The sequence below is a fragment of the Rhinatrema bivittatum genome, chromosome 2 (genome assembly GCF_901001135.1).
Source record: "Rhinatrema bivittatum chromosome 2, aRhiBiv1.1, whole genome shotgun sequence".
NCBI classification, from domain to species: Eukaryota; Metazoa; Chordata; class Amphibia; order Gymnophiona; family Rhinatrematidae; genus Rhinatrema; species Rhinatrema bivittatum.
Window position 1 is genome coordinate 39,033,133 of NC_042616.1, and position 26,095 is coordinate 39,059,227.

General features: G+C 46.8%; 1 protein-coding gene across 1 annotated transcript in view; it reads right to left on the reverse strand.

Annotated features, from left to right (window-relative positions):
• Positions 1 to 25,651, reverse strand: part of LOC115083868 (oocyte zinc finger protein XlCOF6-like) — a 33,941-nt gene extending 8,290 nt beyond the window's left edge. Inside the window, exon 1 of the mRNA XM_029587916.1 lies at positions 25,598 to 25,651. Coding sequence (XP_029443776.1) covers positions 25,598 to 25,631 — 34 coding nt within the window. The 5' untranslated portion in view covers positions 25,632 to 25,651. The remainder of the gene's footprint in view (positions 1 to 25,597) is intronic.
• Positions 25,652 to 26,095: the final 444 nt, after the last annotated feature.

A 26,095-nucleotide genomic window follows, 5' to 3' on the forward strand; every position in this document is an offset into this window, starting at 1 on the left:
ATTCCGTGAACTTGTCCGGAGGGGTTCAAAAGAAGTCAAGGCAGTACCCCTCTCAGATGATGGTTAGGACCCACTTGTCCGAAGTTATCTCGACCCGTCTGCTGTAGACTAGGGTTAATCTGCCCCCTCTGGCTACTTCCCCTGGATGCGTCGGCTGATTCTCATTGTGGGGTGCGGCCGAGGCCTGTACCCGAGTTGGTTCCCCTCTTGGTCTGCTTGTTCCAGAAGGACTGGTTTCTGCTCGAGGGTGGGATGTTTGATAATTGCTCTTGTGAGGGCTGAAGCGCTGTGAACTTCTGTCCCTGGTGACATGGGGAAAGGGACGTTTCCCTTTGTCTTGTCTTCCGGCATGCGCGGTAATGGGGGGGGGGGGGGGGGGTCGCCCCGTTTGTTGGCCAGTTTTTCTAGTTTGCTGCCGAACAGGAGGGATCCCTTGAAGGGTGTCCTCGTGAGGCTCGTTCTGGGGGAGGCGTCAACTGATCGGATTCGAGCCAGAGCTGTCTGCTGGCTACCACTGTGAACGAGACTCCTCTGGCCGCTGTGCGCGCTAGATCGGAGGCCGTGCCAGTGAGAGAAGATTGAATTCAGCACTATGTCTTCTCCAGAGGTGTTATTCCTGGCTTGTGATAAGCAGGCACGTGACGCCACGGTGCAGCGGGCCGCAAACTGTAGGCCCGAGCTGCAACTTTGAATGAGAGCTTGAGTATGGCTTCCAGTCGCCGGTCATGCATATCCTGAGCGCCGCTACTCTCTCCACTGGGTGGTAGTGCACATAACGATCGCTCAGACTATGGTGTCCACTCAAGGGTACGCCAGGAGCTCCTTGGTTGCTGGGTCCAGGGGGGTATATGGCAGGCTAGGCTCGACCTCGACCCCCATTGCATGAGGATTCCGGAGCATTCTCCTCTAGGGCAATTAGCTGTTGCGTCGCCCGAGGGCGAGGAAGTGGCGCGACGTCTGGCGAAGACCCTCCTACAGGGGGTTTTTAGGTTCCCCCGAGGTGCTTTGGCCCGGGATAGCAAGTTCCTTTAGGCATTGGGATGTCAGGGTCGGGGGCTCCTCCTTCGTAAAGGAGCGACTCATGTTCGGTGGCTCTGTCCCCGGGAGGGGGTCCTCCCTTCCAGGGGCTTGGGTTCGTCTTCGGAGAGGTCCGTGTCCCCATCGGTGGGACTTCTGGACAGTGAGCTTATGCCTAGGCCTCAAGGGTCCTGGGGCATGAGGGTCCTCCGGTGTCGCATGTGGCTGTTACGCCCCGGGTTTCGGCTGCCTATTTAACCCAGGCGAGAATCCCCTTGGACAACTCCACCCCAGAGCTTCTGGGAGAGACGTCAGCCGATCAGATTCCAAACCAGAGCCTCGCTTCTGGGTCTGGGTTGAGGGACGCCAGGCCCTGCTAGTTCCGGGCGCCCGGCACTGGGCCCTAGGTGGGACTAGCCCTGACCTGGATCTCTCAGGGCCTCTTTACCATGTGCTCCAAGGGCATCGGCTTCCTCGCTCTGAGCGACTCTGAGCTGGCATGCTGGGCAGAGGCCTTGAGCTTTTGTTCCTGTTTCTGGAGGTGCCATGTATATGGACGCATAAGCTTTTGTGCGCTCCAGTGCGTCAGAAATGTGCGTGCATATGTGCACCCGGCCGCAGATATGCGCTTTGTTCTGTGTGCGTAACTTATGTGCAGAGGCTTTATGTGCGCCTAAGCTTATGCGCACATGTAACTTTGTGCGCTCAGCTCTATTTGTGCGCTCAGCTCGGATGGCGGGCGGTGCGGCGACCAGGGCCAAAATGGCGACGGCGAGCATGCAGACAATATGGCGACCTCCTCGGAGGGTCTCCACGTGGGCAGACCCTGGAAACAACCGGGGCCTAGCCCTGCTAGGGCAGATCAACCCGGTGGCACTGGTTCTGATCGACCTGTGCTCCTCCTCGATCCTCAGAGACCGGTTCAAGTAGAAGATGTACGCCTTACCTTGTCTTCGGCGCTTCCCGGTTTTGCCCCGGGCGGTCTCCGGCTGCGGAGGGAGAGGGTAAATACCTTCACCGCCGAGCTCGAGGGGGTGCACCCGCTGCCTCTCAGCCGCGCCCGAACTCCTCTCGCTCGGGGGCTAAGTCCGCGCTGCGATTCGGCCCCCGGACCGAGGGAGCCTCTACGCCGCGCCCGAACTCCTCTCGCTCGGGGGCTAGGTCCCTGCCGCGATTCGGCCACTGGACCGAGGCTCTCTCCTCCGAGGGACCACGGAAATCACCTCGGGAAACAACTGGGGGAGGGACCCGAGGGTATCACCGCAGGAGTGCGGGGCTCGTCTTCATGTAGGATTTTTCTTCAAATTTCTTTAGATTTGGTCTAACGCTCTGAGAGCATGCAGATAGCTCCTAACTGCTTTGGAGATGGAAAAATACTGAGGAACTGCACTTCCTGCAGGGGTATATGTACTAGGGGCTGACGTCAGATTGAAATCTGATCCGTCTCCAACTGCTAGCACGAGTACACTATACCCACTGGTCCTGAGTCCATCTGTTACACGCTAGGAAATGTCCATTTAATCCTACTCTCTGTTTCCTGTCTTTTAACCAGTTTGTAATCCACGAAAGAACATCGCCACCTATCCCATGACTTTTTTTTTTTTTTTTTAATTTATTGCTTTTATTGGCATGTAATAAAACAACTGTACACCATGTAATAAATGCAATACAACCATTATTGAACAGTTACTGCTATTGTGTCGTATAGCTGAAAGCCATTTTACTCAAACCTATCCCCTTGTAATCCCCCCCCCCCCCCATAGAGTTAGCTAGCATAGACCATAAAGACACATGGTAAGCAATACATCTGCTATCAGACATCAAAGAATACAGAGGCTTGAATAGTGAAAACCACCGTGGCTGTACAACGGCCCTACAGTGATATGAAGTCCCATTGGAATCCGCTATCCCGGAGCAGCCACAGAAGCACCAGGCTGCTCCTGACCTACAAGCGGCCAAAATATTTCCCTATTGAGCCGTAGAATTTCGGAGCCAGTGTTCATACCGGCCCCAGACCTTATGAAAGTTCTGAGTCGATTTATTTCGAAATGCTGTAATCTTCCCCAGAGTGTGCGTATGGAGGACCAATGCTTGAACCGTTGTTAACGTTGGGACGCTGGAATCCTTCCAACAGCGCACTATAGCACATCTGGTCGCGGTAACCACAAATTTAATAAAATAGTTTTGAAATTTTGATCTGTCTTGGAGTTCATCATTCAGTAGCGCTTGTGCAGGTGTAAGCTGTATGCTCCCGTTCAAAATCGTAGATATCCAGGCCGATATCAATTTCCAAAGCTGTTGTAATTTAGGGCATTGCCACCAAAGATGGAAAAAAGTACCTCGTTCCTGGCAAAGTTTCCAGCATGGGGGCGCTGTTCGCCACGATTGAAGATGGCTGCTCGTAACTGAGGCTCCGTACTGCCAAGCCGAACTATAACTAACATCTCAGGAAAATTGCTTTAATTCGGCAAACCGCCGTAGCACCAGCCGCAGCCCACTGTGAGGAACAAAACTGCCAGCGAAAAAAAACAAATCGCAGTGAGTGGAAAGCATAAGTCGGCAGAGACGGATTTGACCGGCTGTTCTCCCGCCCGCCATTCTGGCAAGCGTGGCCCCCGGGTGGGACGGACCGTCGGGGCAGCAATTGGGGACCATAAACAATAAAAATAAAAGCTTTGCAGACAGGTTCAACCCCCACAGCAATCCTTAAAAACTACGGTCGTGGGGGCGAATTTCGCGGGGTGAATGGACGCCGAGCTCGTCCCCCTCCCCCAGTGTCTCTGAACCGCATCGGAGCTGACGATTAGTGGAGCCTAACAGCAGTACATACATCAGATAACAGTGGATCGCTGCCTCCGGGGGACCCTCTTCACCTTTCTGAGTTTGTAGGGGGGCTGAGGGGCGGTGGAGGGGGGTTACCGGAGCCTGTGGACTGCAGCCACGTGGTCAGGCAGATAAAGCAGAGGACCCGCAGGAGGCCATCAACTACGTTCCTGTTATCCCTCCAGAGACAGTCACAGTTACCTTGTTATTCTAAGCAGCAGCCACATATTTTGTGGGGGAAACCCCACAAACCGTTACCAGTTAAAGACATTAGCCGTTTTTAAACACCCAAATTGGCATTAAAAAAGTCACCCTTGGGGTTTGCCGCGCTGGAAAGTGGCGGCTTGTAACTGAGGCTCCGAGCGCAGAATAACTGCACTTATTAATTTCCCCCAATAAACTTACCAGGAGACGGCGACTTGCGACGGGGACCGAATCAGCTAGCAGGGTGCCTTAAAACTGCAAGGACTAAGGGGGTGCTGCTCGCTGCTCGGGGAGAGGGCGGCTCGAGTCTGAGGCTCTTCACCACTGATAACTGGGCCCCTAAATACGTACCGCAGATAAACCCAAAAGCAGAGATCAACTGCAGTAACAGATTGAGCAGGCACTGTGCAGCATTTTCGCCTACAGAAAAAAGTCAGCCTGAGTCGAGACGAAGAAAATAAGAAACAGAGAAGTTTACCTCTTTGAGTTCACCCGCCCGCCATCTTGCTGCACGTGTGGTGACTGGATGCCCGACGTAGGCCAGTTGCGGCGGAACGACTGCTTGGGCGATTTAAAGTAGTGCACTCTGCCGGACAACAATAGAGACCAGAAACGGCCCTAATCTGCGGGCAAAATAAAGCTACAATCGAACTTTAAGTCAAGTTGTGCAGAGAGCTGCGGTCTGAGCAGGCTGACTAGTGCAGGGGTCTCCCCCCTCCGCCCACCCCTTCGGCACCACGCTAAAGTTGATCGCCACAAGAGCTGGGAGATAAGTACTCAAAGCAGACCTTTGATTTACGTTTTGTCACCTCTAGGTCTGCTGTCTGTAGTCAGCATTGTCTTGGGGGCGAGGTCGGGTGGAGTCGGAGAGGGTGCCTTGGATTTTAGTTCACATAGCCACGTGGCGGGTGGGATTGTAAGGAGAGCCTCAAAAGGAAAACAGCTTTGAATGTGTCTCAGACAGTCGACAGACTTCCCTGCAGTGTAAAACTTTAATGAGCCCTTGGATACAGGAAAACCGCATTTATCACCCTGTCATCAGTTTTACACCTTGGGGGCAGAGGTTCCTGACTGTACAGGGCTGCAGCGAGGGATTTAGTTAAGTGGATAAAAATTAAACAACGACAATAACACCGGAGCTTTCCTCGCCGAGCCAACCGCGTCTCTGAATAACGGCAACCAGAGCCAGGAGAAGATCAGTAAAATCAGCTTACATAACGACCCCAGCGGCAGGGCTAATTTGGCCTGGAGCGGAGGAGGACAGAGTACATTGGAGAAGCTGCGGGGCCCCCACTTTGAGACACTATCTCGGACAAACAAACACACGTAGATAGTTTATATATAAATCTACCATTGACACAGCTTACCGAGGCATCCTTCTCAATAAACAAAACTGCCCTCCTACAACAATCCCTCTTCAGCAACTAGAGGACGTATACGAAGGCGTGAAACAGCTAGAGGACCCAGCTTTCTCATGTGTCTTTAGGAGGTGATCCGTGGGGGGGGGGGGGCACTGATGGAAGTGGCTGTGTTATAATTGCCTGGGGTTTGAGTATGTCCCCTCATCCAGTAGTTAATGTGGCTACTCCCACTGGACCAAAGGAAATCTTTCTCTTACGCAACTTCCAATGAACTTCACTTGAGAGCAGTTCCTATTAACCATCCGCACAAGTCTACCTATCCTATTTAGAGTTAGCCTCCAGTTGATAGAGGGCGAAATGGCGGCCCGCAGGAAAGCCGCAGACCTAAAGCAATTCGCCTTTCACAAATTAGCAGAAGAGCCAATGGCAGACAATCTGGTGACCCCACTCCCAGCCCAAGGCCTCGGCAGTGATGAAGAGGTGGATACAGGAAGGGGAGTGGAGGCCCTGGAGAATGTCCCGGAAGGCACAACCTCCAATTTTCCTACGAGGGATGAAATGCGAGGCTGGTTTATTGAATTACGGTCAGAAATGCGAAATCACAAAGCAGAAATATTAGCTTGCATGGAAAATATGAAAGAAGACATTGCCTCCTTGGGCTTACGCGTGGACGAATTAGACGGCAGGGCGGATGGACACAGCGTGCAGCTGGAGGCTATGTCAACTCAAGCAAAACAGTTTACCGCAGAACTCGAGGCGCTGGGCGATAAAGTTGAAGATCTTGAAAATCGCTCCCGGAGGTCCAATATCCGCATTAGAGGAGTGCCGGAAGAAGAACAATATGCGGATAGCATGCAGACGGCGATATCCATATGCCAAGCTCTTTGGAATAGTTTCGGAACTCCCGTAGAGGAACCCGGCGGTATCCCGAGGGTGGATCTGGAACGGGCGCATCGAGCGCTGGGGCCTAAGCGAAACAATCAGCCAAGGGACATTATCATTAAATTTCTCCACTATCAACAAAAAGAGCAGATTGTGAAAATGGCGCGGGCCCACCCGCAATGGAAGTGGAATAACCAGGATATTACCATCTACAATGATTTGGCGCCCGCTACACTGCAAAAGAGGTTCTTACTGCGAGAGGCGACGACGGTACTTCGTCGCGAAGAAATCCGCTACAGATGGGCCTTCCCTTTTGCGCTGATCTTCCAACATCAAGGCATTACGTACAGGGTTAAAACTTTAGCAGAGGCTGCCGAATGCCTCACTCAAGCTGGTATCCGCTTTGATTTCGCCATAGCCGCCCGACCCGCGGCTCCGATGTCTTCCGATGCCGATCTGCGGTGGAGACGACAGGGACCAGGCCGCGGACGACTGCGTCGACAACCAGTGGGCCCCAGGAATCTTACTCCCGAGAAAGGCTGAAGGAGCTAGACTTTTTCCATTGCTTGAATATAGAACGAACGAGGCCGTACTACATAAAGGACTTCCTATCTAAATTTCAATTTAAAAGTTTTCTAGTAATATGAAGTTCATTATTGATGAATATGGTTATTTTCATAGTATCCTGGTAGATAAGCTACATAACTGAGAAATGTTGCATTAACATTAAGTATGTTGGGGTTCAGAGGGGGAAGGGGTGGAGGGGATGGAGCTGTGTGCAGCCGGCGGTACACGGCCGGTGCCCCCCCTCAGGGGTTAGATTCACGGAAAATGGTGAGCGAATCCTTTTTGGTAAAGGCGAGGGTGGTAGGGGAGCTCAAAAATCTGTTCATCCTTTTTATAGTTGCCAGATCCCGTTTATTCTATGTTTCCAACAACAATATGCTGACGCACTCTCAATACCCAGAAAAAAAAACCAAGGTACGTCACAAGACAGACATCGCATTCATTCAAGAAACTCATCTGAAACGTAAACATGAGCGACTGTTGCAGTTTAGAGAATTCCCTCACTCTTTTTTAGCCGCACGGGGAGCAGACGCTAAATATACAGGTACAGGGATTTTGATTTCAAAGCATTTGGTATTTGAGCATTTGTCCCATACAGCTGATCCGCAGGGGCGTTATCTCATCTTAAATATCCAGATCGGCTTGAAGAAAATCACGCTAGTGTCGGTCTACGCTCCTACCAAAGATTCAGGGCTCTTCTGGCAGGAATTACATAGAGTATTGGCCTTGCATGCGGATGGCCCAATTATCCTGGGAGGCGACCTTAATGTCTCGATTAAACCTGATATAGACACCTCTAAACCACATTCTCAGTTTCCGGGGTCCAGTAGAAAGGCACTGCGTAATCTTATATCAGACTGGAATTTAGTAGACATTTGGCGGAGCCGATATCCCAGATCTAGATCATACACTTTTTATTCTGCACATCACGACAGTTATTCACGCATAGACTATTTTTTGATTGATAAGCTCCTGGGGAACCAGGTTGGGGGGTCAGAGATAGATGCCATCACTTGGTCTGATCACGCCCCCATAACTCTGGAGGTGGACCTAGCGGATAGAGATTCAGGTAGTCGGTTTTGGAGGCTGAATGAGTCCCTACTACAGGACGCAGATTTTGCGCAGGGACTGAATGACCAGATGCAGGAATATTTTAACTTGAATTCTGGGGGGGAGGTATCCCCTAACACAATATGGGAATGCTCCAAAGCAGTGGCAAGAGGGATTCTGATTGCTAGGGCAACTGCATGTAAACGCCAGGAACAGGGGGCACGTCTAGCTTTGCTCGGTAAAATCTCAGCCCTATCCCAAATCCATATGAAAACTCATTCTAAGCACTGCTATCAGAAGATACTGGCTCTCAAAGATGAATTAGCACAACTTGATAATAAGCAGATACTTTACGCTATGGACTCTTTACGACAAAAATACTATGAGGGTGGGAACAAGGCAGGCCGTCATTTAGCATGCCAACTTCGGGCACGGATCTCTCAAACTAATATATCCAAAATCAAAAATTCAGTAGGAGAGATCCTTACCACTTCGGCGGGAATACGTAACATTTTTACGGAGTTCTTTCAGAGCCTGTATCGGACTGAGGGTTCCATCCAATTATCTGACATAACTGCATATTTGCAGGAGTTGGACTTGCCAAGACTGACACAAGAACAACGGCAGAGCCTAGATGCACCAATTCAGCCTACTGAAATTGAGCTGGTGATTAAATCCTTGAAATCGGGTAAAGCACCCGGATTAGATGGGCTTTCTGGGGTATATTATAAAAAATGTGCACCCTCGGTGATAGAACCATTAGCCCAGTATTTTAATAATCTCCGGGAGGGAAACAGCATAGGGCCCCACAACAATACAGCTGGCATTACTGTTATTCCGAAACCGGGGCGAGATCCGGCACAATGTGGCTCTTATAGGCCCATATCGTTAATCAATATGGATCTTAAAATTTTGGCACGCGTAATGGCTCAGAGGCTCAATAGATTTCTCTCGCAGCTCGTACATACTGATCAGGTAGGATTTATCCAACAACGCATGGCGGCGGATAATATTAGGAAGGTTATTGATCTCATATGGTGGGCTAGGAAAACACAAACTCCTGCGGTATTATTATCCCTAGACGCAGAAAAAGCCTTCGACTTAGTGCATTGGCCCTTTCTTTTCTCCACTTTAAGACAAATGGACTTTGGGCCTTTCTTCTTGCATTGGTTACAACAGTTATATGACAACCCCTCGGCGAGGGTTAAAGTGAATGGCGGATATGGGACTGCCTTCCCTATTAGAAGAGGTACCAGACAAGGGTGTCCTCTCTCACCCTTGCTCTTTGCCTTGTACCTTGAACCCTTAGTAACCCGAATCAGAAAAGCTAGGGATATACACGGAGTCAGATTGGGGCCTGAAGAATATAAGGCATCTCTGTTTGCCGACGATATCCTCTTAACTTTGACTAATCCAATACCATCCCTGGAGGGGGTAACCCGTGAGCTACAGCAATTTGGCAAAGTGGCAGGACTTAGAGTGAACTTCTCTAAGTCTGAGCTACTTGATGTGACCCTGAGTCCGGTAGAAATACAAACCATTAGCAGCAAGTTTCCGTATAAATGGGCAAAATCCCACATAAAGTATCTGGGGGTTCACTTATCTGCTAAGTTAACAGATCTGTATTATTTAAATTATGTACCGCTACTCGATAACTTAACGTTGGATATGAGCCGATGGAATAGACGCACCTTCTCATGGCTGGGAAGAATAGCCATCACTAAAATGACAATCCTGCCCAAATTTCTCTATTTATTTTCTGTCCTACCGGTGGAGATCTCTCCACTTCTGATCCGCCGTTGGCAAAAAAGGATATTTGATTTTATCTGGCGCAGACGTCCTCCCCGAATAGCGCGTCAGGTTTTATATCTTCCAAAGTCGCAGGGGGGACTGGGAGTTCCTAATCTTTTAGGGTACTATAGGGCAGCTCAACTGCGGGCAGTAATTGACATTCACCGTCATCTGGAAATTAAACAATGGGTGACGATTGAACAGGCTCTTTTCGGTTCCATGGCCTTGCAAGCCATATTTTGGCAGCCTAGAGACACGTGGCGGACCGTTAAGGACGTCACATGGTCCCTACAGGTCACGTTGAACATCTGGAAGCAGAGCAGACGGCAAGTAGTCGGGGACTATAAATATTTCTACCAAACCTCTCTTCTTTATAATAGACATATTTTACAGGTGGCGGCTTGGAGGACTGCGGGTATCACCACAGTTGGTCAATTGATGTCCCAAGGGTCGCTCTTATCTATGCAGGGCCTAATGGATATCTCCCCCTTCCGTTCAAAAGATTTCCTGGCATATGCTCAAGCAGCTCATTTTCTTCAGACTATTCACCGTGCTAAAGAGTTAAGACCCAGTCGATCGCTGTTTGAGTCATTGGTGCAAAATAGTGACAGACTGAAGGGTATCATTTCTAAAATATATCAAGCACTTTTTCCAGCTAGTAAGGAAATTAGTACATTTGAGAGGCAATGGGCGTTGGACTTGGGGGAGCAATTAAGCCCACAATTTTGGGAGGCCATATTATATTTTGCTAGGAAGTGCTCCATTTCCGCAGGCCTGCGTGAAAATTGTTATAAAATGATATACAGATGGTACCTCACCCCAGATAAAATCCACAGGATATATCCGAATGCTTTGGACTCCTGCTGGCGCAACTGTGGAAGTAGAGGTACTTATTTCCATATATGGTGGGACTGTCCAAAACTTCAAATCTTTTGGGAACTTCTATTTGCCTGGTTGAGTGACCTATTTCATGTGCCTCTTCAAGCGTCAGCCCTGATGGCTTTACTGCATGTTTTTCCAGATGTCCTTCATAAAACCCAGCAGCGCTTCTGTTCTCATACTTTTATAGCTGCTCGCAATTTGATAGCAGTAAAGTGGAAAACAGAACAGGTACCGAAGGTGCCGGAGGTCATAGATAAATTACATTTATATTATCATTTGGCTTCATTAACAGCTACCAAATACGGGAGAATGGCCGCCTTTCGTGCCTCATGGAAATCGTTTGTGGAATATATTTCTTGCATGTAATCTGTTGTTTGATTAAGAGCTTAACTGTTCCTGGATAACTGGGGTGGGAGTGGATTATTCTTTACAAATATTCATATAGGGTATGAGAGTATTCGGGGGTGTGAATAAGCACTCATCATTTACCTTGGGGGATTCTGTAACAGAACGATTAGAGCTCCCCTACATAGGTGGGGTTGGGGAGGGAGGGGGGAATTGGGGAAGTATTCTGTATTATGTATTCATCTTGCTATTGTAATAACTTTGTTACAATGAAAGTTAATAAAAGTATTAATTTCAAAAAAAAGTTTCCAGCATAACCCCTGTGTGTGTGGCGCATATCGTTGAATGAGACTGGGTGTGATATACCATCTGTAGTATAATTTGTATCCATTTTCAATATGCTGGGTGGATATAAGTCCCTTCCTTAAACGTTGAAAAATCCTCAACCAATCCTCCTTCGTCCAGGCACATTGTAAATCTGATTGCCACACTTGTATATGGGACGCAGACAGATCAAAGTCATCGCTTAATAGGCCATATATATTAGAGATATGTTTGTTAACCAAGTGTGCGCGGCTACACATACTCTCAAAAGATGAAATACCCTTTGCAAGGTCAGCTGCAATCCGATTTCTAAGAAAAAAGTGTCTAACTTGGAGATAGCGAAAGAGATCTGCATGCCCCAGCTGAAATTGGCGGCTAAGAGTATCAAATGTTAGCAGACCCCCAGGGGACCAAATATGTCGCCATTGTGAAATACCCTTTTCAAGCCAGGGCTTGAACGCCAACGTATTGCCTGCAGGTCGGAACTCCCTGTGATGAAATAAATGTGTGCTGTGGAAGAAGCCTTGGGAGCCCACTAGGGTTTTCTTCCATCGGTCCCATACAGTCAGGGTAGCTTGTACAGTCTCGGGTAAAGGCAATCTGAAACACCTGGAAGCCTGGGCCTGCCATAACAATGCTGTAATAGGAAAAGTGCCTATCATGGCCTGCTCCAAGCGCACCCATGGTTTGCTCTGTTTGATGTCATGCCACTCTATGGCCGCTTTCAGATGGGCCGCCCCACGGTAACGGGCCAGATTGGGCACCCCTACCCCTCCTCTATAGCCAGGCAAAAACAACGTCTTCAGAGCAATCCTGGGCCTTTTCCCTTTCCATAAATATTTGTTTAGTCTCTTTTGCCATTTATCCAATATCTTTACCGGGATGACAATGGGTAAAGTCTGCAGTAAATACATAATCCGGGGCATGATGTTCATCTTTAGTACTGCTAATCTCCCCAGCCAAGAAATGTGGTATCTATCCCACTCTTCTAGGTCTTTATATATTTTCCCCATGAGCGGTGTATAGTTTAATTGAAAGAGATCATTCTCTGCGCCCAGATAGACCCCCAAATATTTTAACTTGCGATTGGCCCACTTAAAGGGAAACTCCCTTGCAATGCGGTCAAGCAGATTTGGTGGGACATTGACATTTAACAATTCTGACTTTTCCCAGTTGATCGAAAACCCCGATACACTGCTAAAGGCAGCTAATTCTCCAGAAACTGCCCGCAAGGATTTAAGGGGGTCAGTAATAGTAAACAGAATGTCATCTGCGAAAAGAGACATTTTGGAAGAGAAGTCTCCAACGCGCACCCCAGAAATTAAGGGATTGTTCCTAATGCGGTGAGTGAAGGGTTCGAGAAAGAGCGCAAACAGCAGCGGGGATAGTGGACACCCCTGCCGGGTACCCCTCCCAACTGAAAACGAAGAGGAATACCCCCCATTAATTTTTAGACAAGCGGAGGGTGCTTCATATAATTTTTGGATCCATGTAATAAACTTGTCTCCCAAATTAAATAAACGCAAGGTATGGAACAGAAAAGGCCAATGCACATAATCGAAAGCCTTTTCGGCATCTATGGCTAACAGAAGCAGGGGAATATGTTGCGAGCGGGCCCATCCCATGATATCAACTGTTTTGCGGACGTTATCCGACGCCATGCGGCCCGGGATAAAGCCCGATTGGTCGGGATGAATCAATCCAGGCAGGGGAACATTAAGCCTGTGGGCTAAGATTTTGGCTAGAATTTTCATGTCTAAGTTAATTAAGGATATGGGGCGATAAGAGCCACATACCGTTGGGTCCCGGCCAGGTTTCGCCAGCAGTGTCACCCCTGCCATATTATCGTCCGGGGAGATCGAAGCCTTCCCCTGCAGAGAGTTATATAATGAAACCAGCGGAGGCACAAGTAACACCATAAATTTCTTATAAAAGGAGGCGGTATAGCCATCGAGCCCTGGGGACTTGCCAATTTTCAGGGATTTAATGGCCCAAGTCACTTCCGCAGCGGTGATATCCCTAGTCAGAAATAATTGGGCCTCAGGGGTGACCTGCGGTAAGGTAGCATGTTGAAAGTAGGCTTCCAGCTCAGCTTGGTTTATGTTGGTCTGAGGCGCATAAAGGTCCGTATAGTAACGGAGAAAGCGCTGCCTAATATCAGCATTGGAGGTTAACATCATTCCACTTTCGGCCTTTAATTTAACAATGTTAGTCTGGGCCTGACGGACCTTTAATTTGCGGGCCAACTGTCTACCCGCCTTATTACCTCCTTCATAGTATTGCTGCTGACTACAGGTTAACTTGTGTGCGATTTGAGCCGCTTCCAGGTCCGCCAGATGCTTACGTAACGTGTCTATTTGTATTAATATATCGGCCGCTCCAGTAGCGGAGTGCACCCGCCCCAGCTGCTGCAAGCGCATTAAAGTAGCGAGCTTATCTTGCTGTTTACACCTCTTTACTGAGGCCCCCCTGGCAATAAGCTTCCCTCTCACCACCGCCTTCAGACAATCCCACAGGGTAGTAGGCGACGTATCCGGGGTGTCATTAAACTGTAAATACTCCTGAATGTCCCCGTACAACTGAGTACAAAATTCCTCATCTTCAAGGAGGCTATCATTGAGTCTCCAATATTTGCGTCCCTTATCATACCCAGAAAAGTGAAAGTTTATAAACACGGGTCCATGATCAGACCACGTAATAGGGCCCAGGGATGGATCTAGAACCTGATTACAGCAACCCTTATCTACCAGTAGGTAGTCAATGCGAGAGTAGGATTTATGTACCCTCGAAAAGAAGGTATAATTCCTGGATTTGGGGTGCCAAACCCGCCAGACATCTACCAGGCCATGGTGTCGCAGAAATCGGCGGAATGCCTGCCGGTCCGGCCGTCTAGTGGAAGAGGTAGAGTGGGAATTATCTAGGCGAGGGTCTATCGTCAAATTAAAGTCCCCCCCCAGAATTATATGGCCCTCGGCCCATAAATCTATAAGCTGAGAGAGACCTTCCAGGTAGGCGCTCTGCCCTGCGTTAGGTGCGTAGGAACTAATCAGGGTGTACTTCTCCCCTCCTACAGAGATAACCAGTAATAAGTACCTGCCCTCCGGGTCCGACCTGCAGAACAATTCTTCATATATCAGATCTTTGTGCATAAGTATTCCCACTCCTAAATATTTATGGGCCAGCGGCCTTGCTGCCCAATATTGTCTAGGGAAACTAGGGTGTTTAAGTAAGCGCTCGTATCTCCTCTTTAAGTGAGTTTCTTGCACAAAGGCTATCATGGTATGATGGAAATTCAAATCATCAAAGAGGGATTGCCGCTTTAAGGGCGTATTCAGTCCCTTCACATTGAGGGACATAATGGTAAAAGTTGTCATGGGAATGAATTATAAAGAGCTAATATCCCCATGGGCCGCACCTGCGGCCCCAGCCACTGTATTAATCTGGCTTGTCTGCCCACCCCTGTTTTCCATGTGTCCCTCCTGTGATAAAATCGGTAATAGCTGCTATCCTCTAGTTTCCCCGCCCGCTTTCCCACCTCCCCCACAGCTTGTTCCCTGTCCCAGGGCCACGCTGTCTGGTTAAGGGAGGAGTCAATCATCCCAGCAGTAGTCTTCCCTCAGTAACATCAAACATGCTTAATATAACAGTATTTGACAACAGAGCATCTCTAACATATTAGCTGTCTATCACAAACCCTTGTGCCACAACCTTAGAACAAGAAGGAACCATAGTTAAACTAAACTTAATAGATAACTGTGATGTAAGCTACAAAAGCAGGAACCTGAGCCACGGGCCCAAGAGCAATGACTCAGCCTGGGCATTTCAACGCATGCAAGTCTTGTGATAGCAAGAAGCCCCTGTAGTGACTCCATATCGCTCACCGAGCCGAGGCTCAGCGTTGCGGAAGTGAATCTGGTTGACGCCGCAGCCTTTTATCGCCTCTGGTCACCCGTTGCCATCTCGGTGGCCCCTCCTGCCGAACGGGTGGTTTTGGGAGAACAGGTAAACCCGAAATCTCTGGGTAACCTGCATCCCGCAGAATGTTGGAGGCCTCTGCCGGCGTTTTCGCCCTGTACGCTTCGCCTTTCAAGGTAAAAGTGAGCCCAAATGGAAACAACCACCTGTATCAAATATTTTCTTTTCGTCGGAGGTCAGTGACTGGCTTAAAATCCCTCCGTTTCTTTATTGTTGTAGGGGAGAGGTCCATGAATATCATGACCTCATGTCCCTGCCACTTCCAGCTGGTTTGCTGCCGTGCTATGTTAGCGATTCTGTCCTTAACAGCATACTCATGATAGCACGCTATTATGTCCTTAGGCAAATTATTAACCCGGGGGCCAAAAACTCTGTGTGCTCTTGCTATTTTTACCTCCTCCTCTGGCTCTGAAGAAGTGGTTCCCGCGCCTGAGGTCAAAAGCATGGCGCTGATCTGCGCCACTGTGGCTATACAGTCTGCATATTCCGGGCCCTCCGGGACACCTCTGAAGCGGAGATTCTGCCGCCTGGATCTGTTTTCTAAATCTTCCATTTTGTCTTGCAGGCGTTCCATTTCGTCCTGCATAGTAGTAATTTTATCTTGCTGCTCCTTGAGGTCCGCACTATTTGCTTCTGCTCTGGTTTCTACCTCAAATATCCGGCGGCCATTTTCAGCAATATCCTCCTTGAGCTCCTCTATGGAGGACATGATGACCGCGGTTTTCGCCGCTATTTCAGATTTTATTTCTTCGACCCAGCCCTTCATCTCCGCTTTCGTGGGAATCACGTTTTCATCAGTAGGGTCGCCCGCGGCAATCGCCCCAAGATCCGCTGTCTCGTTTCCTGCCCCCTCCATGTTGTCGCCTGGGGCCTCACCTTCCAGCGGCAATTTGCTATACGAGTACTTTTTTAAATCCACCGTTTTCCGCCGGTGAGACATCTGCCGGCTAACCCGAAGATCTTAGGAGTGGTTGGGCAGCAAATCGCCGGTCAGGACGCCCGATGTCAGTGGCTTTAGCTGATGTCGAGGGAGAGACTCGGATTTAGTCCGCCATCTGCTGGGATGACGTCACATCCTCCCTATCCCATGACTTTTTACTTTTCCTAGAAGCCTCTCATGAGGAACTTTGTCAAACGCCTTCTGAAAATCCAAGTATACTACATCTACCGGTTCACCTTTATCCACATGTTTATTAACTCCTTCAAAAAAATGAAGCAGATTTGTGAGGCAAGACTTGCCCTGGGTAAAGCCATGCTGACTTTGTTCCATTAAACCATGTCTTTCTATATGTTCTGTGATTTTGATGTTTAGAACACTTCCCACTAATTTCCTGGCACTGAAGTCAGGGTAACCGGTCTGAGAAGTCTGCCATAGAGTCAAATACTACTAATAAAACCTTTTTCAAGTCCATTCAAAGCTAAAAGGGAATCAGTTGGTTTGCTAGATAACAGAGAGAAATCGGGAAAGACACAGAGAAGCTGAATGAATTTGTAAATGCATTCTGTTTTGTGTATAATGGAGGACGTAACAGATCAGATTGACAAACTAATAAACCAATTTTCAAAAGAGTTTCATGTGGAAAAACGTCTTGTAGACGCATACACAGGGACGGTAACTTTAAAACGAGTGCACGGGTAGTAAAGTGACTCAGATAGAGAGAACTTTGGAAAGGAGCACCAATTGGTTGGATTTGCTAAAACCGTATGTATAATAACCAGAATAACTAGTGCTGAGGAGAAAGGGGAGGGGGGTTAGGGGTGGGAGGGAAGAAAAACAGGGGAGAGAAAAAAAAAAAAAAAAGAGAAGGATTCTGGTCCTATCATTCAAACTCTGCATATACTATGTAAGAGTACTGTAACACTGTTTACTAATTGTTGGATTGTGTGTATTTTGGTGCAGCATGCATGATAATATTACTGTTCACGGCAACTAATTTTGTGTGGCCAAATTTGTTTATGCTTTTTGATATATGCACTTCCTATAAAAATCAAAATGGAACACCCCCCCCCCCAAAAAAAACCCAAAAACGAGTGCATGCGTGTCCATATACATACGTATAAGTGTGCGAGTGCACGTATGCTGGGATTTTAAATCATCCACGAAACTGCACTCCTACTTTTTTTTTTTTTTTTTAATAATTAGTAATTTTTATTCAACAACCATAACATCTACAGAATGTTAAACATAATACATTTGCTTATTGGACATTATACAAAACAATAATACAAATCCAATAAAAGGATCACAAGTTTCAATTATACCCCACCCCCACCTATTACGCATTCAGGACAGTAATTACCATCCATAAACGTAATAAACATGTAGTCATGTTAAAGCATATTTTGGATCTCTCAAGATGTTACCCAGTTGGTATAGGGAGTCCATATTTTTATAAAAGAGCAGTAATTCTCCCCAACTGATACAACTTAGCCCCTCGTTCCTGTAATTTGAGACACCTTGGAGAGGCAGCAGCCCTCCATAATCTCACGACTTCACACCTCGCTACTATCAGTATACAGGGCATCAACTTCTGATGATTTGAATCCTCCATAATGGCTAAATCGTTCAAGAGAGCCATTTGGAACGAGAGTGTGACCTCAAACCCCCTGCATTTTTTGAGAACCACGCAGAGACTGCGTTCCAGAATATTTGTAACCTTGGGCATAACCACCAAATTGATGGAGATATGATCCTAATTGTCCACAGCCTTTCCAACATCTATCAGACCTAGAAGGGCAGAGCCGATGCAAGTTAACCGGAGAGAGGCACCATCTATAGAATACTTTATACTCGTTTTCAATAAGAGAAGCTGAAATAATCCCTTTCCCCAGTATCCCATAGAGATCATCCACTCTTCAGTAGGTTTTTCCTCTCCTAAATCTATTTCCCATGCTTTTAAGTGGCTAGGTTTCTATGGGAGATCAGAGTTAAGAAGCACATACATTTTTGATAGAACTTTAGTAGCTTTGTCAGCTTGTCTACAAAAAAGGTTTCAAATAATGGCCCTCATAGGCTGCTAGGCCTTGAGTAACAGAAAAGGGTCTCAATTGTAGATAAGGCAAATCTCTCTCTCTCTCTGGAAGGTCATATTTCGTTTGCAATGAGGAAAACGTGGAGAGCCCCGAGGGTCCCCATATACTAATACCTTTATTCTTCCACTCGGAAAATGAAGACCCTCCCAGACCCAGTGTACAAAACGGGTTAGAAAAAAAATATGGGTGCTATAGTAATCTGCTTTCCACTAATCGTCCACGGTCATCCTAGATAACCAAATGAACTACAGATCCTTCATCAACAACACCGTAAAGGATGGATTTTACAAACTACAAGTCTTAAAAAGATTGAGACCCCTCCTTCACTTTCAAGATTTCCGATCAGTTTTACAAGCAATCATTCTCACTAAAATTGACTATTGCAATTCACTGCTACTCGCTCCCCGCTAACTCCACAAAACCTTTACAGATGTTGCAAAACGCTACAGCAAGGATTCTAACCAAAACAAACAAAAGAGACCATATAACACCCATCTTAAAGAACCTACATTGGCTACCCATCAAATTCAGAATTCATTTCAAAGCCCTCTCATCAATCCACAAAGCAATAAATAACATCACCCCACTCAAACTCATGATCCCACTTCAACAACGCACTTCAGCCAGACCGGTGAGACAAGCATATAGAGATAATCTACAGGCCCCACCGATCAAGACAGCATTAAGTAAGAGCTTTCTCCACTGCTGGTCCTAAACTTTGGAACTCTCTTCCATTAGACCTCAGATTAGTACAATGCCCAACTACATTTAAAAAAAGACTCAAGACCTGGTTGTTCAACCAAGCTTTCTCATAACTTCAGTAGCTTATTAGAACTCTAACCAATGAACCCTTTCATTGGTAACCCCTCCAAGAGAACGTGCTATCTATTTATCTCTATGCAGTCAAATCTTATAAACCTTGTCCTACTCTTAACATCTGTCTCAACTACAGCCTACATTATGCTCCTTAATTATTTTATTCTACGTTATTATTCCCAGTTATTTGTATCCAAGTTCGAATCATCCTGTTTCTTGTAAGACAACTCCTTGTCATGGTTATTGTTTTGAATGTAAACCGACTTGATTAGTAATTCTGTTACTGGAAAATCGGTATATAAAAATGCTAAATAAATAAATAAATAAATAAATAAATAAATAATCGTCCCTTCCATTTGTCTCAGGTATTAAGGGTACAAAGCATAGCTGGTAATAAAGTTGTATCTGCTGGCCAAGACGTCTTTGGCTGCCATGCCAGAGCAGAGAGAGAACATTTCCCCAGTACAGCCTGCTCACGATGAACCCATAGTTTCATGCCAGTCAATAAGCGCCCTCAATTGTGAGGCAGCATAGTACCAGGATATATTCAGTACTCCTAATCCTCCCTGGTTTTTATGAATGAACTCTATTTTTTTGTGCCACTCTCGGATGTTGCCCCCTCCGTATAAACTGTAATATCTTTCTTTGCCAACGTTTCAACAAGGTTGAGGGAAGTTCTACTGGCAAAGTCTGAGAAAGATATGTGAGTCGAGGCAAGATGTTCACCTTAACTGTGGCTGTTCTTCCTAACCACGAGATTTGGTATCTGTTCCATTCCTCTACACAAACGTTTCATGAAGGGTGGAGAGTTTAAATGGAAAATATCCTGGACCCTAGACAGACCTCCTAAGGATTTCATTTTATGCCCAGTCCACCTGAAGGGAAGCTTATGACGAAGCTCCTCTGCTTCTTCTGCAGATAATGCGATGTTAAGGATCTCTGATTGCTCCACATTTACTATGAAACCAGAAATCGCACTAAATCCGGCCATTTCCGAAAGAGCCCCCCCCCCTTCAGAGAGGCAGTTGGTTGGGACAGTGTAAAAATATCATCGTCCGCAAAAAGGGATAACTTAGAACAGAAATCTCCCAGTCATACTCCCGCTATCTCTGCCTTATCTCTAATCCTCTGTGCAAAAGGTTCCAGGAACAATGCAAAGAGGAGCGGAGACAAGGGGCAGCCTTGTCTAATACCTTCACATACTGGGGATGTGAGAGAATATCCTCCATTGACCTTTCTTCATAGATGCCCTGGGGGAGGAGTACAGTTTCTGTATCCAAGTGATAAACAAAAGGTCCAAATTGGAAACACGCCTTTTCGGCATCTACCATGAAGAGCACAAATGGGTTCTGTTGTTGCCGGGCCCACCACATAGAATTTGCGACCTTTCAAACATTATCAGAGGCCATCCTGCCTGTCATAAACCCTGCCTAGTCAAGATGTACTATTTTAGCGATAAAACCATTTAAATCGATCAGCCAAAATTTTAGCTAGTAGTTTTAAATCAATATTGATTAATGAGATGGGTCGATACGAGCCGCAGAAAGATGGGTCTCATCCAGGTTTGGCCAGAATAGTATTACCCGCAATGTTGGAGGTTTGATACAGGAGTATGAGGTCCTCGCAGGGCGTTAAACATTTTAGTCAAAGGAGGAATCAAGAACGCTGAGAATTTATGGTAAAAACAGGCAGTAAAGCTATCTAGGCCAGGTGATTTGCTCCCTTTTAATTTCTTAATGGCTACTGCCACTTCCTTTTGCGTTCTCTCTTTATCAAGATATTCTCTCTGTGCCAAATCTAAACTGGGAAGGGATGTAGAAGCCAAACATTTATCTATAGCATTTGTATCAATCTTGGTATCTGCACTATATAAATTTGAGTAGATGCGCAAAACCCACGCTCTGATGTCTGAATTCACTGTAAGAATCTTTCTAGACTCTTCTCTAAGCTTTACCATGTGGTTATGAAGGGCCTTAGTCTTTAATCTGCTGGCTAGCAGCTGGCCTGCCTTGTTGCCGCCTTCATAATATTGGTGGTTGACCCTCTCCAGTTGATATGATATTTTGGCTGCGTCTATATCCGCTAATTGTGAGCAACAGGAGTCTAATTTGCGCAAAATTGAAACAGAAGATCCCTGTTTATGTAAACTTTCAAGTTGGGATATTTGTTGGAGCAGCTCTTCCCGTCGTTTCCTTTCCTGTTTCTTTTTACGGGAGGCATACGCAATTAATTTCCCCCTAACCATGGTTTTTAGACACTCCCACAATGTTATTGGTGAGGTATCACGCGTGTCATTAAAGAATAAATACTCTCAAATAACTTCTTGCAACTGATTCACAAAGGGCTCATTATCTAAAAGGCTATCATTAAGTTTCCAATATAGTTGGCCCTTATCGTAATCTCCAAAAACCAGGGAAAGCCAAACCGACGCATGGCCCAACCAAGTGATCGATTCTCTCTCTACTGTTTCAATTCTAGACACTAGACCTGTATCCAGCAGTATCATATCGATGCGAGAATAAGAGTTGTGTGCTGGCGAGAAGAATGTGTAGCTCCTTGGGTGAGGATATCTCTGTCTCCACACATCGACAAGGCCCTCCTTGACCATAAAGCGTTTAAACAATGTACGTTCCCGTGATGAAGCCATTTTTGAATTTCTGGAATTTCCAAGGGCTGGGTTAGTTGTAATGTTATATAATCCCCTGCAACCATGATGTGACCCTCAGCATTAGAGGAAATAAGCTCAGAAAGAGAGGAGAAAAAGGACCCTTGTTTAGTATTAGGTGCATAAATATTGATCAAGGTTTATGTTTCTCCGCCAACAATCATAACTAAAATCAAAATCCTTCCCTTGGGATCCCTATAACAATATTTGCATTCAAATTTCAAATCCTTGCGTATGAGAATCCCAAGCCCAGAATATTTGGATTCCTTCGTAGATGCTGACCAAAACTGAAAAGGATAGTCTGTGGAACTCATCAAACGCTCGTGCCTACAGTTGAGATGGGACTCCTGAATATAGGCCACCCCTACTTGTGACTGCCGAAGGTCACTGAACAGGAGTCTCCGCTTTCGGTGGGAATTTAGCCCCTTGACATTAAGCGACTGTTACCGAACGGGGGCGCTGCGGAGTGATCCCGCTGGGTTTTAATGTGCCCTTGGGCCCCTGGCACGACCCCGCACCAAGGGTAGGTGAGCGTGGACCCGGCCCCCAGCCGGACCTGCATGCCTCGGGAACCAACATGTAGGATGTTGGAGATGAACGGTCCTCCGACCGTTCCCGGCCCTTTTGGACCTGCCGCTGGGATGGCACGAGGCAGCAGGCCGGACACGGGGCATGGGCAGGCGAAGGTCCAAAGCAGGAGACGAAGACAGACGCTGAAGCAGGATACCATGGACGAAGACGCTGACACAAACAGGAGGGATGACGATGGCACTGTCCCTCAGGGCACCCTACACAGCCAGCACGGCTGGACTGGTCGTGGACCACCCTGTCCCACAACCGCGGGAGCGGAAGCAGCGCAGGGAAGGCAATATGCTGCAAACGCAGTCCGGGAAATATACTGCACTCCAGGCAGCCGAAAGCAGGATCAAGGCATCAAAAGACAAGGCAGGTACTGCACTCCTGGCAGCCTACCACAAGTTCAAGCAACAAGGTAGAGGCGGGTACAGACACTATGGCACATCAAGGCGTGCAAGACAAGGACACGAAGCTGGAGGAGAGTCTAGAGGCCAGACGGAGCGCTGGAAGCAACGACAACCAGAGTCTTGTAACCCCATGCAAGGCAAGGCATGAATGCAGAAGCAAGGCTTTTATAGTCCAGAAACAGGCAACTCCCTGGGAGGAGTCTAGCTGGTCCGCCCCTCGCTGGCCCTATAACTGTGGAGAGGAGCCACGGGCTCGCCCCTAGGAGAAGGGCGTGGCCGGAACCAGGAAGTCCAAACACACACAGGCAGCCTCAGGCGGGCCCCTGGAACAACGAGGCCTCCCAGGCCCTGGAGCTAATCCTGGACACTTGCTCAAGCGAGGCCCTGGCTTCAGAGCGGCCTCCAAAGAAAAGGTAAGATGCCTCCTGAGGGGCAGCCACAGGAGGGATCGTAACAGCGACAACATTTTAAAAGATGGCCATTACAAAAAGGTAAGGAAAATAATGTCCATTCACTCCCTGTTATGTACAGTCCCCATCCTTGACACCAAAAGACAAAAAAGGGAGCTCTAACCCACATTGCTATACTCCCAAATTGAAATATGGCAAATGCTAACAAAATACTATCAGTACTAAAGATAACAACCATCAATATCCTAGTCCCCAATCCTCCCTCTCTCCCCTTTCCCAAATGTCCTCCACTCTTCTCCCCCCAACCCCTATTCCCCGCCATAGCAACCACATGCACCTAATCGCGCATGCAAGCTATATAGAGGAGGAATAGTCATCAAGCCTCAAAGTTACCCATCCCCTTGGGCAAATAAACAGCAATTTTCTTTATAGGTTCAGCATGTCTAATCCAGTTTACACTGAACATCTGTTACTCCGTTGGGCAAGTGCCTAGAATATTGTTACCACCGGTAGGGATACTGACCATAACGTTATATTTCAGCTATAACGTATTGAAAATAAAGAACAGACAATCCATGTGTGGCAATGTTCAAGTAGTAGAGGATCCAGTAACCCCTTCATCCAAGTTCCTCTGAAGGCGCCACCCTCCTTTGCCGACCCTCTGTATTCTCGGGGCCTCTGCCTTCTGTGCCATTTGCGGGGAAGCTTTTAGGGTTCCGGCGGGAATTTCCAATCCTGCATCCTTCAGGATCAAGGCATCTTCGTTGTTTGATCTTACTCTATGAGATGATCCTTGAATAGTAAATCCAAGTCCAAAGGAGTAGAGCTATCTATAGTGGATTTTTTCCCGCCATAGTATGTTGGTGATCTCCTTCATTTTCATTCGGCATCTGAGGGCGATTGCTGATATATCTGCAAAAAGCGCTCTCGTATGGACCTCCCACACTATGGAAGGTAACTTGCGTGCCACAGCAAAGATCCTGTCTTTCACGGCGAATTTGTGAAAGCAAGTAATAATGTCGAGCGGGTGGTTGGAAAGCTTTGGGCCCAAGGCACGATGTGCTCTCTCCAATTCAATGGTGATTGATGGTGGAACGTCCGTTGACTCGGGAGATTGCTCTTGTGACAATGTGTTTACATATCTTTTGAACCACTTCATGGCAGTCCGAGAATTCGGGAGTCTCTGGTACCCCTCGAATTCTTACGTTCGTTCTTCTTGATCTATTTTCTCTGTCTTTGACTTTATCAAGGAGAGAGGAATAGTCAGCTTGAATAGCAGAGGTGGTATCATGAAGTTGCTGCATCTCAGTGCTTTGAGACTCCGCTGCGCTTTCGATATAATCTAACACATTTAAGCAAACATGAAATTATGTGCCTTATTGTGAACCGTTGTGACGGCAGCTAGCTTAATGACGGTATAGAAAAGATTTTAAATAAATAAATAAAACATGCACTGGCCTAATTCGACCATCTCCACTCTCAGTTCATCCATTAGATCTGACATCTCCATTTTGTAATCTTTTATATCTTGTCGAAGTTCGCTGAACCAAGACCATTTGAGTAGGAAAGTCCATTTCTGGCTGTCTTAGTGCTTCCATTGGGCCCTTCATGCATTCTAGGCCATCCTGGATCACCATGTTGTTCTCAGCAGCCGCTTGATTGCCGCTCCCTTTTTGGTATGAGAATTTTTTGAAATCCACCGATTTGCGCTGGGTTGCCATCCGTCTTATGCAGTACGCTTTTATTAACAATGGCACTTAATTTTAAGCAGCGATGGCTATGATATTTAACGCATAGCCTGAGGAGATGAGGAGCCTCCGTTTTCGTGACCGATCAGCCCGATGACGTCATTTCCTCCTGCACTCCTACTTTTTAAAATACTCCAGGGTCACATGTATGCTCCTAATTTTAAGTGGCTACATGAGCAACCGTAAATCGTTTATCTTCCTTAAAAATCTGTCGGCTTTAATGCACAGGTAAGCAGATTTTAACACGTGTGAGTGATCTGATTATTTGTTAAAACCAGATTGAAAAAGTCCTTAGGATGAGCCTTGTATTCTGCAGATCTGTTTTTAATTCGTAATTATTCTTATATAATGCTTTTTTCTTTATAGACTTATGGATGTTTTTATGTGAACTGCTTTGAACTTTGCCTAAGCGGTATACAAATTGTTTTAAATAAACAAGCACACACAGCTCCAGTGCTAATCAACTCTTCCATCTCTTTCTCACATACCACATACTCATTCCCTTCCTCCCCCATCCCCTGTTGATAATTTCCTTCCTCCAAAATAATTTCCATTCTCACCTCCACCAGGTGATCTCCCCACATTGATCACCTTATCCCTGCATGTGTACAGCTTACAGGATGCAAAGTGATCACTTCAGTACTTGCTCACACATTCACATTCAAGACATTCTTTCATTATGTGCCAGATCTTCTGAGAAAAATGTAAAATGATCCCTTACCCAGTGAGCTGAGAATCTGATAATTCTCCTTCATCACATCCTTGTAAAGCTCCTTCTGCTGTTCTTCTAAATACTCCCACTCCTCCTGGGAGAAATAGATAGCGATGTCCTCAAAGGTTACGGAGATCTGAAAAACAAACCCTTCCACACTCAGCCTCTTATGCATCATCTCTATCAGGAGGGTTCACAGCACTGGGGCTGAACAGTGCCGGAGGAGAGTTTTCTATGTGTATATAATTTATTAATTTACAATTTAGTTATTTGATTTCAATCATTCAATATGTATCAATCAACATAAAACAAAAACAAATTAAACGAATAACACAAAAACATGAATATCAAAATATAATAAATAATTCAGTCACATAACTCACAGTCTTAGAGCAGGGTTATACTAATTAGAAATCAGTTGTACACAGAACCTGGGAAAGAAAATCTCTTTGTGGGACTTCTAATCGCTCACCTCACTTTCAGGCGGCTCCCAAAGCCTGTGCCCTA